This window comes from Mustela nivalis, assembly GCF_964662115.1.
Source record: "Mustela nivalis genome assembly, chromosome: 5".
NCBI lineage: Eukaryota > Metazoa > Chordata > Mammalia > Carnivora > Mustelidae > Mustela > Mustela nivalis.
Window position 1 is genome coordinate 156,227,383 of NC_139024.1, and position 13,487 is coordinate 156,240,869.

General features: G+C 47.5%; 1 protein-coding gene across 2 annotated transcripts in view; it reads right to left on the reverse strand.

The window, feature by feature from the left end:
- The window catches only part of LOC309865336 (uncharacterized protein), a 48,606-nt gene that overhangs the window by 19,368 nt on the left and 15,751 nt on the right, over window positions 1-13,487 (reverse strand). The window contains exon 2 of one of the 2 annotated variants that reach the window (XM_082731609.1): window positions 6,716-9,362. The exons of the other annotated variant lie outside the window; for it this stretch is intronic. Coding sequence (XP_082587735.1) covers window positions 6,870-7,814 — 945 coding nt within the window. The 5' untranslated portion in view covers window positions 7,815-9,362 and the 3' untranslated portion in view covers window positions 6,716-6,869. Of the gene's footprint in view, window positions 1-6,715; window positions 9,363-13,487 lie in introns of those variants that run through there. 2 annotated transcript variants of the gene reach the window in all.

Consider the following 13,487-nt stretch of genomic DNA (forward strand, 5'->3'; position numbering starts at 1 on the left):
ATTGGAGTGTAAGACAGCCGAGCGCAGGTGTTCTTGTCTGGTGGCTAGGATCATATGCCATAGCTTCTACAGTAATGCTCAGCACCTAGTAAGCAGTCGGTAAATATTTCCTGAGTGAGTTGAAGAATGTATCGTATTTTAATAAAAATTTTTAATTAAATTTAATAAGGGTTTAGGAAATATAAATTAGATTTTTAAAAATGTAGCACACTTGGCAAAATAGACATCCGTCAATGATGGCGGCACTGAGGGGCAAGGACCTCAAGCATCCACGGGATACGCAGGCCCAACGAGCAAATTTGGTTTTCCATGTCCTTCTATCTGGATGTCCTGTTACCCATTCCCACTTCACGGTGCCTGAGGTCAAGTCTAAAAACTGTGACTTCAGTGACTCTGACTTCTAGAACCCACCTTCACAGTAAACTCTTACTCACGGGGCTGATGAGAAGTGAAAATATAAAAACTAATAGAGAGAAAGGAGCATGTAGATGCTGTCCGTAGCGTCCCACCAAGTATGTCTACAAATCTTGGCATTACATGGGAGACGAAGATATGAAAAGAAAGAAGATCAGGAGATCTTGGCACCTGAAGAATGGCATGGTGGTGAACTCCTTGAGTTTTCTTTATGGGGTTTTATATATTCTAGATTGGATACTATTCCAGATGCCTGCTGTGTAATATTTTCTACATAACGCAGTAGTTCATATATATATATATATATATATATGAACAGTGTGGGGGGTTAGGGGTGATGAGAACACAGAAGGCAAGTTGAGGACAAAGCAGAAGCTGACACCCTGCAACCCCCTCCCCCACCATGGGTATGTGTGACATCCTCAGGCACTCCTGGTTGCCCTAAAGGAAGAACAAACAGCTAACTTGTAGAGACCATGATCCTTCCAGACCTGAGTCTCCCTCAGTTTACAAATATCCTAGTGATTTACAAGGAAAGGGCTTTCTTACCAACAGCCTAATTTCCAGAGACCCAGAACTCCGTTCCTGAAGCCCTAACATCACCCTTCCTCCCTAAAATTGAGGGAGGCTGAGGCAGAGGGAAATGTAAATAAAGTTAAATTTCTTCTAAACCTAAAGCTCATTGATAAGGACGTGTGATAGCAGGAGTGTGACTGTAATGTTCCTCCAGGAAGCTCCCAACTGACTCACTGTTAATGCCTTACTGAAAGGAAAAACAACCTGAACTTCACAAAGAGCAAAGCCTCTGGTATCCTGTGTGTCTTCTTCAATACATGAAAGCTCTTTCCAAACCTCCCTTTTCCTTACCTCCCCAGTCCCATAGTCTATAATCACCACCCCCACAACACCGGGGCAGCAGCTCTTTCTGCCCACAGGTCCTGTTTCCGTGCATCAATAAATCTATTTTGCACCAAAGACGTCTCAAGAATTCTTTCTTGGCCATGGGCTTCAAACCCTAATAAGGTCTTTCCGACATCATACTCATGTTCTGTGTCTCACCTTGCATCTGGGTGAGCCAAAGACGCTCTGCTCCCACTCCAGGGGGGGAGGCAAGAAAGTGCATCATTCTGAGTTTCCTCCTAGGCCTGTACAGCTGGTAGCATCTGAGAATGATGACTCAGGACAGTAGCTCAGAGCCCGCTGCCCGGTGACCTGGGGAGACCCCAGACCCTGAGGCCACCAGCCCACCTCCAAGATGGCGCTTAAGGCTCTGGGTCTCCTCATGGGAAGTAATTTGAGGACAGACACAGCACAATGCACAGGGATACAAGCGGGGAATTTTATTAAAGCGAAGACACATTCTCAGATGTGAGCGCAGGTGAGAGAGAGAGCTGTGCGCCTTGAGGTTCACTTACCGACAGTTAACAAGAGGGTGGAATATTCGTTGCTTGGGATCAACATTTCTCGCGAGCAGGATTTGGGGGGGTTTCCTCCTCACCAGCTCAGGGGGTTCTGGTCGTGGCGCCGCCGTCTTGGGCCTGTCTGGTGGGGTCCGGCTTCTCGCGGGACTTCTGACCTTCCCCACAGCCAGCTGTGGCCTCCTCCTTGCTGGCCTCTGGGCATCCCCTGAGAGCCTAAACTAACTGCCTACCCAGACAGTACAGAGAGAAAGCCTGCATAGAGCAGGGGGTAGTGGAATGGCAGGGGAGGGGGCAGAGGGAGTGGGACAGCAGGCTCCCCGCTGAGCAAGGAGCCTGACCTTGGACTAGATCCCAAGACCCCCAGCATCAAGACCTGAGCCAAAGGCAGGCACTTAACCGACTGAGCCACCCAGCTATCCCTTTACAAATATTTTTATTGAGGTTTTAATTCTTAGTTCACTTATTTTTTTTTTTTTTCTACTGCAGACAGGTTGACTTTAGATCTCCGTTCTCTTTTAGGTATTTGTCTTTTTCCAGTGAATTCTCTGAAACTTTCACTAAGCTTGTTTTGTCGCACATTCAGTGTTTGGAAGGGCGGCAGCGACTTTGCTTGCTGCTTCTCATCTGTCAATTCTGTAATGACCTCTTTACTCACTTTCTTGTCTTTGCTCTACCATCGTCATTGCCATTCATTTCTGTCCTCTTTAAGTTAATTTTGTTTCCTCAGCCAGAGCATAAGACTATGACCAAGCTACTACCCAGGGATTCACCTGTGTCAGGTTTGGATCCAGGAGCTGTGGGCACGGAAAACAGAATGCAAGACATCCATTCTGCTGAGAGTGGCAGAAAATGGAGAGACAGAGAGAGAGAGAGAGAGAGAGGATCTTAGGGTTCTTTTGGTCTTGTACGTGATGCTGCTCTCTCCGGAGTGCTGGAGAGGGCCATAGACTTTCTGGGCATCTCTTTGGTCACTGGCCCATATTTCCACATTATTTTCCATTGTTCTTTGTGACCTCCCAAGGGTTGGTTGACTGCCAGAGGTTATTCATTCTGGATAATTCTTCCTCTAAGACTCTCCTAACTTAATCCTGAAGAGAGGATGGCAGAAGAATGAGTTTTGGCAGTTCTTCCATCTTGTGGGAAGTACCCCTTATTGGTGTTGGGGGGGGGATGGGCTTCCAGGCCAGAAGGTATTGCGCAGCCCACCCCCAGGCTGCAGCTCCCACCTCCCACTGCCAACCTACAAGTTTCCAAGTTGGAGAATACTAATGACTGTTTTCAGTTTCTGCCTAATTAACACATTCTGTGAAGTACCCGGGGGTGTGTACAGAGAAAACCTGGCCATCTGCTTCAATTCCTCAACTTTCCTTTTAGACTGGTGCTCTTAAATTATTCATTCTTTGGATGACTTTTTTCAAATGCATGTATAACTTCAGCCTTTTCTCCACTCTGAGTACTTGAGAGGGATCCAAACAGTTTTCCTTATTTTTCTTTGATTCCTTAGATTAAAAGACAGGGAGGGCCTATGATTATTAGAATCAACTGGAGCTTTTTAAAAATGTTGGTTTCCGGGATCCATCCCAAACTAATGAACTCGATCTCTGGGGGTCAGACTATTCATGGGTATGGTTTTAGGCAATTTTCCAGTTCCTCTGGGAAACCACTGTTCTAAAAACATGGAATAAATGGGGTTGGAGAGTTTTGTGCCCCAGAAGCACATGGCAGCCAAGTCCTGGGATGTTTAAAATGTTATTTCAGGGGCACCTAGGTGGCTCAGTCATTTGAGTCACTGACTCTTGATTTTGGCTCTGGTCATGATCTCAGGTCCTGAGATGGAGCCCCGGGATCCACACTGGGATTCATGCTCAGCGGGGAGTCTCTCCCTCTCCTTCCGTCCCTCCTGCTGCTCATGCTGTCTCTAAAATGAATAAATAAATATGTAAAATGTTATTTTAGCATATTCATGTTATTAATATGGCCTAAAGATTTGTGGAGAGAAGATACACCCACAGGTAAACGGCATTATTCTCAGGTTATAAAAATACATCATTTTTCTCAAATCGCAAATGGAGCTCAGCCATATCACATTCTTTCCAGAGCAGAATCATGAGAACCTTGAATCATGGAGTCTTCAGAATCATCTTTTTGAGAAAGAATTTGAGCATTCCCTGTAGTCAGTGTCTGAGATGACTTTAATAGGGCATTTCAGTTGTTAGCAAATCTCTATCCTCTTCCTGAAGAGTAGGTCAACGGTCCAATGGTTTCCCTGTATTTGCATTACTATTATGTAGGGAAGGGAAAAAAGTTTTCCTGGACTCTCTTAGGGTCCCTGGCTGGGTCTGAAAATTAAACTGACACAGTTTAACAGGAAGGAAGCATACATGTTTACTTGATAGGAGGTTTATGGGACGTGAGAGCCTTTATAAGGAAATGAAAACACAAGGAAGTGGTTAAAGCTGAGTATTTCTATGCTGAGTTGGACCAAGAGAGGACTGTTGTGGGGAGCTATGATAGGCCAAAGTATACAAGGTAAGTCTAGTAATCTGGAAGGAATTTCTTGGAGTCCCTTTGTCTTTGGACAGAAGGGTGCCTCTTTCCTCAGGGTACCTCTTACATGAGAGTTTTATGATCTGCTTCAGGGGAGAGAGGCAGGAGTGGGTCAGAGTGACCTTCCTGCTTTTCACATTTTCTCAGACTCCTTCACCTTAAAATATTTAATTTGCTAAGTTGCCATATTTTGAGGTAGTGTGTTCTGAACCCCATCAATTACAAAAATATGTTTATTCCATGTTTATTCCCCCATTCAAAACATAATATTATAAACTATCTCACAAACTATGGTCAGTCATTCATAATTATGAATTCCATCATGGTTTCTGTCAATCAGGCAATCAAGAGGATACAGAGAACTTTGCAATGGGGTATTTTTAGAAGGATTTTAGAAAGGGGCTACTTTAAAAAGGTGTGGGCAGGTTGGGGGGAAAGGCAGAGTACAGGGCTACTGATATCAAGTGGTTAGTATCCCAAGGGCTGAAGGAAAGAGGAAGGAAGCCGTTATTGGAACGAGAAGGAAAGATCCACTTGGATGAACCAGGCCGTGTTGACCCCCAGAAAAGAATGCCGAAAAACGAACACTCCAACTTCTGTGTCCTCTCTCATTCTGATCTCCTTCTAGTGCTCCCACCATGAAAATCCAGCTGAAGGCAGAGGGCAGGGGGCCGGTGATGTGGTCCATACAGGCCAGGCTTCCCTAGAAGAGTAGATGGAGGTCAGAGATGGTTATTCTTTTTTTAACATTAACTATTCCAAGTATTTAGCTCTCCGCTTTTTCCTCCGTGAACACGATTTCATGCCCTACTGCCCACGTTGTGTGACAGACGTGTCTTCTCTGATGAAAGTCCGTTTAATCCCCAGTGACACTTCGAGTCATGGCAGGTTTCATCCCTTAAGAACAATAATTCCCTAGATACTGACTCCTATCCAGATCCGGATTTGGAGCATAGGCCCGTGAGTGCTGTTAGAGATTTAAGAGATTTACATAACTCTCTTCGAACGGTGCCTGGCCTCGGTAAGCTCTGTCCAGGGGGTAACTGCCAGGGTTCTTATTTAGACGGAATGATCGCTAGAGGTCCAGGCGCCCTCGGTGTCTCTCCAGGACTGTGTGATGGGGATGTTGGAGGAAACCCTCCGGTGCGGCGGCCATCCACCCAGGAGCTTATGGTGCTGCTCGCTGCTCGTCATGTTAGGGCGTTAATACTCGGAAAGATGCCGGTACAGCGGCGAAAGGGGCGGAGACCTCTTCCCTCCCCTGCCCCACTCTCCGTGTGTCTGAAAGGAGAGAGCTTCTCCTTCCAGGTAGGGCTGGTCAATCACTCCCAGTCCTGTTTGATGGGCACTAGGTGTTCAAGAACAGGCAGGCTATCTCCTTCCAGTTCACGGCAATTAGTCCATAAAAGCCAAAAGGCTTCGGATCTTAGGTGTATGCGCTTTGACAGCTGCCGTGTCCCCAGGCCCGAATCAGACGACTAAGTAAGCAAACGGAGAAATGCCCACAACTGGCCTTTCTCCCGAGAGGCCCCGGGGAGGGGGCGAGGATCAGGGGCGGGCGCGGCGGCGAGACCGAGACAGGTGCAGGGGCGCGGGGGAGGGGGTGTGGACAGACACCGCCTTGGCCACGGTGACCCGCGGCACGAACGAGGAGAGGTCACGATCCGGTAGGTTGCCTGCAGCTCGTGGCCGAGCAGCCGGCTCTGCCTCGGATCGCGGCTTTCAGGCAGGCCCGGGAGGACATGGGCGACGGGAGGCCCAGCTGCGGGGTGCCGCCCGGGGCCGCGCGGAGCCGGGGCTGGCGGACTCGGCTCCCGGGGTCCCGGGGCCTCTGGGAGCATCCCCGAGCCGCCGCGCCTTGGCCACACGGCTGGCGCCTTCCACGGACGCGTTTCCCTTCTTGCGGCGAAGGCGGAGGGAGCCGGAGTCCGCGCGCGCTCGCTCCTCCGCCGTTGCTCCGGGCGCCTAAAGGGCGCGTCCCGGGTCGCCGGTGGCCTAGGGGGAAGAAGCACTGCGCTCTCCCCGGTCGGAGGCAGGGAGGCGAGCAGACAGCCCCGGCTCGGCGCCGCAGCCCCGCGGGCGGCAGGTGCGGGGGGCGGTCCCGGGGCTCGGCGCGCTTCCGCGGCGGCGCGGGGACCGGCGCGCCCTGGCCCGAGGCTCCGTAGAGCGCGCGCCGGCGCCGCGGGGAAAGCATGCTCCAGTGGCGCAATCGGTTAGCGCGCGGTACTTATACAGCAGTATATGTGCGGGTGATGCCGAGGTTGTGAGTTCGAGCCTCACCTGGAGCATGTTTTCTTCCCTTTGCGATTTCAGATTCTTTTTTTTTTTTAAAGACACATTTATTCAGCCTCATGATCAGACTATTACATTTAGCAATCAACAGCATGGGTGCAAAAAAAAAAAAAAACAAACTACATTAAAACCCTTTGTTGGAATGCTTTACACTTTCCACAGAACAGAAACTAAAATAACCTGTTATACAATTAGTCACAAATACAGTCCTCTTGTTTTTTTTTGCCCATACACATGAGTATTGTCTAAAACATGTCTTCTTTGTAGCAGCGAGGCCCTGCCACCACTGTGCTTGGCTGAGTTCACAAATCTGTTGTAACCTGTAGCTTCCCTGTCACTTCTCTGGCTCTCCTCTCCTGCTAAGCTTTGTTTCCTGGCAGTAATTAAAACCCTCTGCCACTGCCATAGCTGCTGCTGCTGCTGCTGCTGGAACCACCATAGCCACCTTGGTTTCGTGGTTTGGCGAAGTATTGGCCTCCACCACCATAAGGGCCAGAGCTTCCGCCTCCAAAATTGCCTCCTTTCATGGGTCCAAAATTTGAGGATTTTATTGTTGTAATTGCCAAAATCATTATAGCTTCCGCCACCTCCAAAGTTGCTTCCATCATTACCAAATCCGTTATAGCCATCCCCACTGCCACCATATCCACCACCACCTCGACGGCCACCAAAGCCACCTCGACCACTGAAGTTTCCTCCGCGACCAAAGTTATCATTCCCACCAAAACCACCTCCACGACCACCACCAAAGTTTCCAGAACCACTTCGACCTCTTTGGCTGGATGAAGCACTAGCCATCTCTTGCTTGGAGAGCACTTTCCTTACTTCACAGTTGTGGCCATTCACAGTATGGTATTTTTGAATGACAATCTTGTCTACAGAATCATGGTCATCAAATGTTACAAAAGCAAACCCCCTCTTTTTGCCACTTCCTCGGTCAGTCATGATCTCAATCACTTCGATTTTCCCATACTGTTCAAAATAATCTCTTAGATGATGTTCTTCAGTGTCTTCTTTAATGCCACCAACAAAAATCTTTCTCACAGTTAAGTGGGCACCAGGTCTTTGAGAATCTTCTCTTGAGACAGCCCTTTTTGGCTCCACAACTCTTCCATCCACCTTGTGTGGCCTTGCATTCATCCACCTCCTCCACAGTGGCCTTTGTGACAAACCCAAAGCCTCTGGAGCGCTTGGTGTTCAGATCTCTCATTACCACACAGTCCGTAAGTGTTCCCCATTGCTCAAAATGGCTCCTCAGACTCTCATCGGTTGTTTCAAAGCTCAGACCTCCGATGAAGAGCTTCTGCAGCTGTTCAGGCTCTTTGGAAGACTATGACTTAGACATAATGCAGTGGGAGGGGGAGACTTTAACGATGCTTACTCGGCAGTGTCCACGGGCAGAAAGCGCGATTTCAGATTCTTATTCTAATGCATTTTCCCCCCTCCTCTTCGAAGAAAAAGCTGGAAGGAGGGCATTTTATTTTCCATGCTGAGACCGCGGATATGCCCACGATGAAGGAGGGCTTTGGGTAGTTTTCAAACTGGAAGAAACCACAGACCAGAGGAGGCAAATGGAATTTACCCAAGGAAGTTCTCCTCCACCTGAGACGCTAAAGACATTGCACACCTTCAGAGGAACCCCTCAGCCATTACCCGCTGCTTTCTTTAAAGGAGTTCTCAGCTCTTAGGGAACTGCGCAGGGGAGCGGAAAACCCGGGTCCTGAGCTCTACGGTGGTTTGGTCAGCTCCGGGGTCATCTCCTGGGTCAGCTCCCCAGGCCACCTCCAGGGGTCAGCTCTGGGGTCAGCGACCGGAGCTCGGGGAGGTGCGGAAACCGCCCCCGAACCGGGAAAGAGCAACTTCGATCGGATGCCACAGGGCGCGGTGAGGTTGCTGAATTCCACCTGTGAAATCTTACTGTGATTTGAGTCTCACCAGCCAGCCTCCAGCAGTCAAACATCAGGTGGGGTGACTGGGTATGTATTTTCATCAGAAAATAAGACAAGTCCTATTTGGACAACTACATTCATTCTGACGCTGGATCTGCCCTGGATGATTCAAGGTTACTCTGCTTGGATCCAGTCTCTCCCGGATTTATTCTGTCTCTGGGGCTCTCCTCTTCTGTTCCTTCAGTATGATATTCCTGACAGTTCTGTCCTCCTGATCATATACACATTCTCTGTATTACAGTCATGCCCTTGATCATGACCTCTCTGTAGATACTGATGACCAGGTACCATTTCTCCCCCCGCCGCCCTGTCTTTCCCTTTGAACCCCGAGCCAGGCAATCCCGTAGGTCTGTCACAGCAACATGTGAGAAAACCATCAAACTTCAAGCCACTCCCTCTCTTGTGCTTTTTTCCTCCAATGCGGTCATGTAACAAACATGTAACGCCACGTTTCCTGCCAGGTGTGTTTCAAGGCAAGGTCACTGCAGTGACTGAGAAAGAGGAAGTCTCTGGGCTTGGAAGGTAAGTTCTAGTTGGGAGGAATCCACAGTGACAGCTACATAAGTAGATGCAGTTTTATAGAGCAAACTAAAAACAGGATGGGGGAGAGGAGATCCCAAGGTATGTCTGGGTGCTGTATTAGGTGGGGCTGTTAGGGAAGGCCCCCTCTCTGGCAGGTGGCATTTCAGCAGTGGCCTGGAGGGCAGGAAGAAGGTCGTAGATACACACAGTCCAAGACCTGTGGGGACAGAGGGAAGAACCATGGCAAAGACCTCTCTGTGGGTGTGTCCCCAGAAGCACCCTCAGAGAGCAAGGAGAAAAAGGCCTCATATCAGCACGTGTTTCAACAGAAGACACGATCCATCATTTTCATGAAGCTGACACCTGATGCGATGTTATTTATGACCCCAGTTAAGGCCTGACCAAGCGGCATGTGAGGAAACAGTGTGACAGTAAACTTGTCAGAGGTGCAAAGAAGTGTCGCCAGGGGTAAATGCTGCCTGCTCTGGGAGTCTCTGACCTACAGGGACTAGGCTGTCCCTAGCTTCCGTGGCCTGATGTGACAACCCTGCAATGACTCTGATCACACCGGCTTCTGTGGAGTTGTTCAAAACAGAAAACAGCACTGCAGTTTCCTCATGTCTCCTTTTTAGTAAGTTTCACCAACTTAGTGGCTTAAAACAGCACAAAATTGTTGTCTTAGGGTTCTCTAGGCCGGGGCCTAAAGTGACTCTCCCGCACTGAAATCAGGCTGCTGGCTGGGCCGTGGTCTTCTGGACGCTCTGGGCAAGAGTCCTTTCTCTCGCCTGTTCCACCTTCTAGAGCCTGCCCACATTCCCTGGCTCCTCGTCACCTTCTGCCTCCCAAGTCCGCTAGTGAAGGACTTTGGTCTTTGCTTCTGTTGTCACATTTTCGTTTCTGACTCTAAGGCCTCTCTTCCATCTTTCAAAGGACCCTGTCATTATATTGGACCCCCTGCGTAATGACCTTCCTATTTCCAGATCCTGACGCTTAGCTTGTCCGCGAAGTCCCTTTCGCTCTGCGAGGCAGCACATTCCCGGCTTCTGGGGCTTATCCCGGGCCCATCTGTGAGGAGGCCCTACTTGGTCCGGGTCATCACAAACCCTGTATGAGACGAAGATCTCATACCCTCCCCTGAGTCTCCTCCTTCGCTTGCGGGATCCGTCCTTCCGTCCTTCCTGGCGCGCCTTACCTGGCCACCACTGATGTGCTTTCCATTGCTATCCTGTTGCCTTTTCTAGAATTTTGAGTAAATGGGGCCATACAGTCTGGGGCCTTCTGCGTTAGACTTTTACTTAGTATAATGCTGTGCTCATCTCTGCAAGGGATTCATTTCTGATTCCTTCTTCTCTGTGTCCCTGTGTTCACCTGTTACCGAGTCCTCTTCACTCTCTCCTACCTCCTAATGTCCATCAGCATTTCCCTGCTCATAGTCCATGTTCCCAAAGGCCTTGGTTCTTGAGAAATAGCCTCATTTTGCCCTGGCTCTTTTCTCTTTCTCTTCACTTCTCCCCCAGAGACCACGGGCCTGTGTTACCCACCCTCCACCCCCTTGCTCCCCTGTGAGCTTTGCCTGCTGGGCCAGGCCCCCCAGGCATTAGCTCAGGCTTCTCTTTGCTTTCCTCCCTCACTCACTGGATCAGAAGCTCCTGCAGTTGGGGGGTAGGGGGGATGGGGGAGTTGGGACAAGGACTATATTCTAACTGCTTTCGTTTCTTTAGTATCCCCACTCAACTCCCGACTCTCCCTCTTGGTAAACTTTCTCTACCTGTGGTCTCAGGGAGGCCTCTGGTCCTTTGCTCCCCGCAAACCCCTTGAGGTGAGAGTTTCTTTTGTTTTACTGACTTAATTCATTTATTTTAGGAAAATGAAGGTTAAACATAGATACTGAGTAATGAATACTACTAACAAGAGAGTTGTGTTTTGTCTGGCAGTTTCTTTCACTAAAGAATGTAAAGTCAAAGGTCAAAGAAGAGATTTGCTAGTGCAGATAAAAAATCAGGAGGCTTGTTTGACTCCTTTCTCTACCTAGAATGCTATTCTTCCATGTACAGGACGGGATTGCTGTGCATTCCAGGAAAAAAATCTGATGGTTTCTTCCTTCTTACTTATAGATCATTTGTAGTATCAAGTCTGCATTTACCTCATTGTAAAAAAGATGTATTTATATACACAATTGTCTTTTCTGCTAGTTTGCTTACCGAGGACAATTACCATGACTTTTAAAAAAAAAACTTTTAATTACATAGTCCATTATGTGACATGTAGAAAATATTTTAAAATATCCATAGAGTCTCAAAATGGTGCAGTGGCATAAACTCAGGACTTTGGGGAGAAGAAGACAGCAAAGAAAGGAGGAAAAAGTGAGGTGGTTTGGAGGGGAATGAGGAGGAGGAAAAAAAAAAATGTTTCTTTTGATTGTTCCAGGTGAAAATACTGGATATTTCAAACACTACAACTCAAGGCTTTTCTAGAGTTGACATTTGCTTCTGCTAAATGAGGATTCATATATATGCTTGGCTGACAAGGAGAATTGGTTTAGGTCCCTTGTAAAGTAACAACCCCCCACCTCTAGGCCTCACACTGCCATCAGAAAGGGCCAGATGGCCTACTTTTAAAAATTTCCCGACCCCAGACCCCAAGATCATGACCTGAGGGAAACCAAGATTCCAGCGCTTAACCAGCTGCACCACTCAGGAGCCCTCTGTCCAGTCATTAAAAAAAACAAAACAAAACAAAAACAAAACAAAAAAACTATTTATGGAGTGATACAATTTTAAATTGTTCCACAAGAAACATTTCTTCCAATATTGGCCCTTTGGGTCTCTTTACTATTTGTTTATTTCCCCTGGCTTCCATTTCTATTTCTGGTGCAGACTAAAAAGACCCAGATCCTTAAAAACCTCTACAAGCGGATTTACCCATTACAAATATGGCCTACTTTTTGTCTTTTGTCACCTCCAAATTCTATTTCATGTAACAATCCTGTTAATTTTTTTTTTTTTTTTTTTTTTTGCCTAGGTAATACGTTCCTGTGGTTCCAGATATCCATAGGTATAAAGGTCCTCCCTGGTCCGATTTTTAAAGAGCAAAGAAGAGACTTTTATCTGAGTCCAAGTTAGGTCAGCTGCCCAGGATACACAATCTTCACAAAGAAGAGGGCTCCAGGGAAAGAACATCTCAAAGTACAGGGTTATAAATTTTTTTTTTACATTTTTAAAGTTACAAATCATCATGATGAACAGTCCAGAAAGTTACAGACTTCATCTTGTGTTTTCAGCATGTGCAAGGCAATATGACTTTAACAAGGAGCCAGGAAGGTTTAAAAATTTTTCTTATCTTTATGCTTGGAAAGCTCATTTTTGGTTATTTTCTGTAAGGAAATAGTTGTACAAAGTGCTGGGGCAGAAATAGAGCCCATGCTCTGCAGCTTTGCTGAGTCATTCTGACCTGGGTAAATGTTAGAGGAGAGCCTCCCTGGGAGCCCAGGGGCAGGCCCCTGCCCGCCACCCCCACAAGGTTGAACATTTCCTTTATTTTACCGCTGTTATTAGTTTCTTAAAAAAAAAAAAAAATAGCATGACTTCCATTCTTTTCTTTGCCAGATACCCTTCTAGCTGAGTGTGTGGAGAGGAGCCCATCCCTTCCCACGAAAAAGAGAGGCCTGGCCCTTGCTTCAGCTCTTGGGAGATAATCCAACAGAATATCTTTTTAGGGTGGATATGGCCACATGCGGTAGTCATGTCAGAAAGACCAACCCTGTGATTTAGGGTGAGGGCTCTGTTACCCTATCAGTCAGCCTGGAGAGTGAGTTCAAGCACACGGGGCATCAAGGGCTTAGGCCGATATAATGAAACCCCAATAAAAACTCTGGACATGGAAGTTTAGGCAAGCTTCTCAAACTGACAATACTCTGTGCCTTGTCACACAAGGGTAACTGGCCCCGAGGACAACAGGAGCGCCATTTTGGAACTCTGTCAGGGTCTGCTTTATGTGTACTTTCTTTTGGCAGATTTTAATCTGTGTCTTTTCCTTGTAATAAGCTATAACCAGTAAGTATAATAGCTTTGAGGAGTTCTGTGACACCTTCTAGCAAGTTATCCAAACCAAAGGTATTTTTGGGAAACCTCAAAACTTGCAAATAATGTCAGAAGTGAGGGAAGTCTAGGGGACTCTGCCCTCACACTTTGCTGCTTGATGGACTCAGGGGGAAGGCTACACTCTCTTCTGATTTAACAACGCTTCTCAGGAAACTGATCGATAGTAACACAGCAAATAAATTTAATTATTTCTAACACCTTTCTTTTTACAATATTAAAGAGCAAGTCTTTGCTGATTTTCT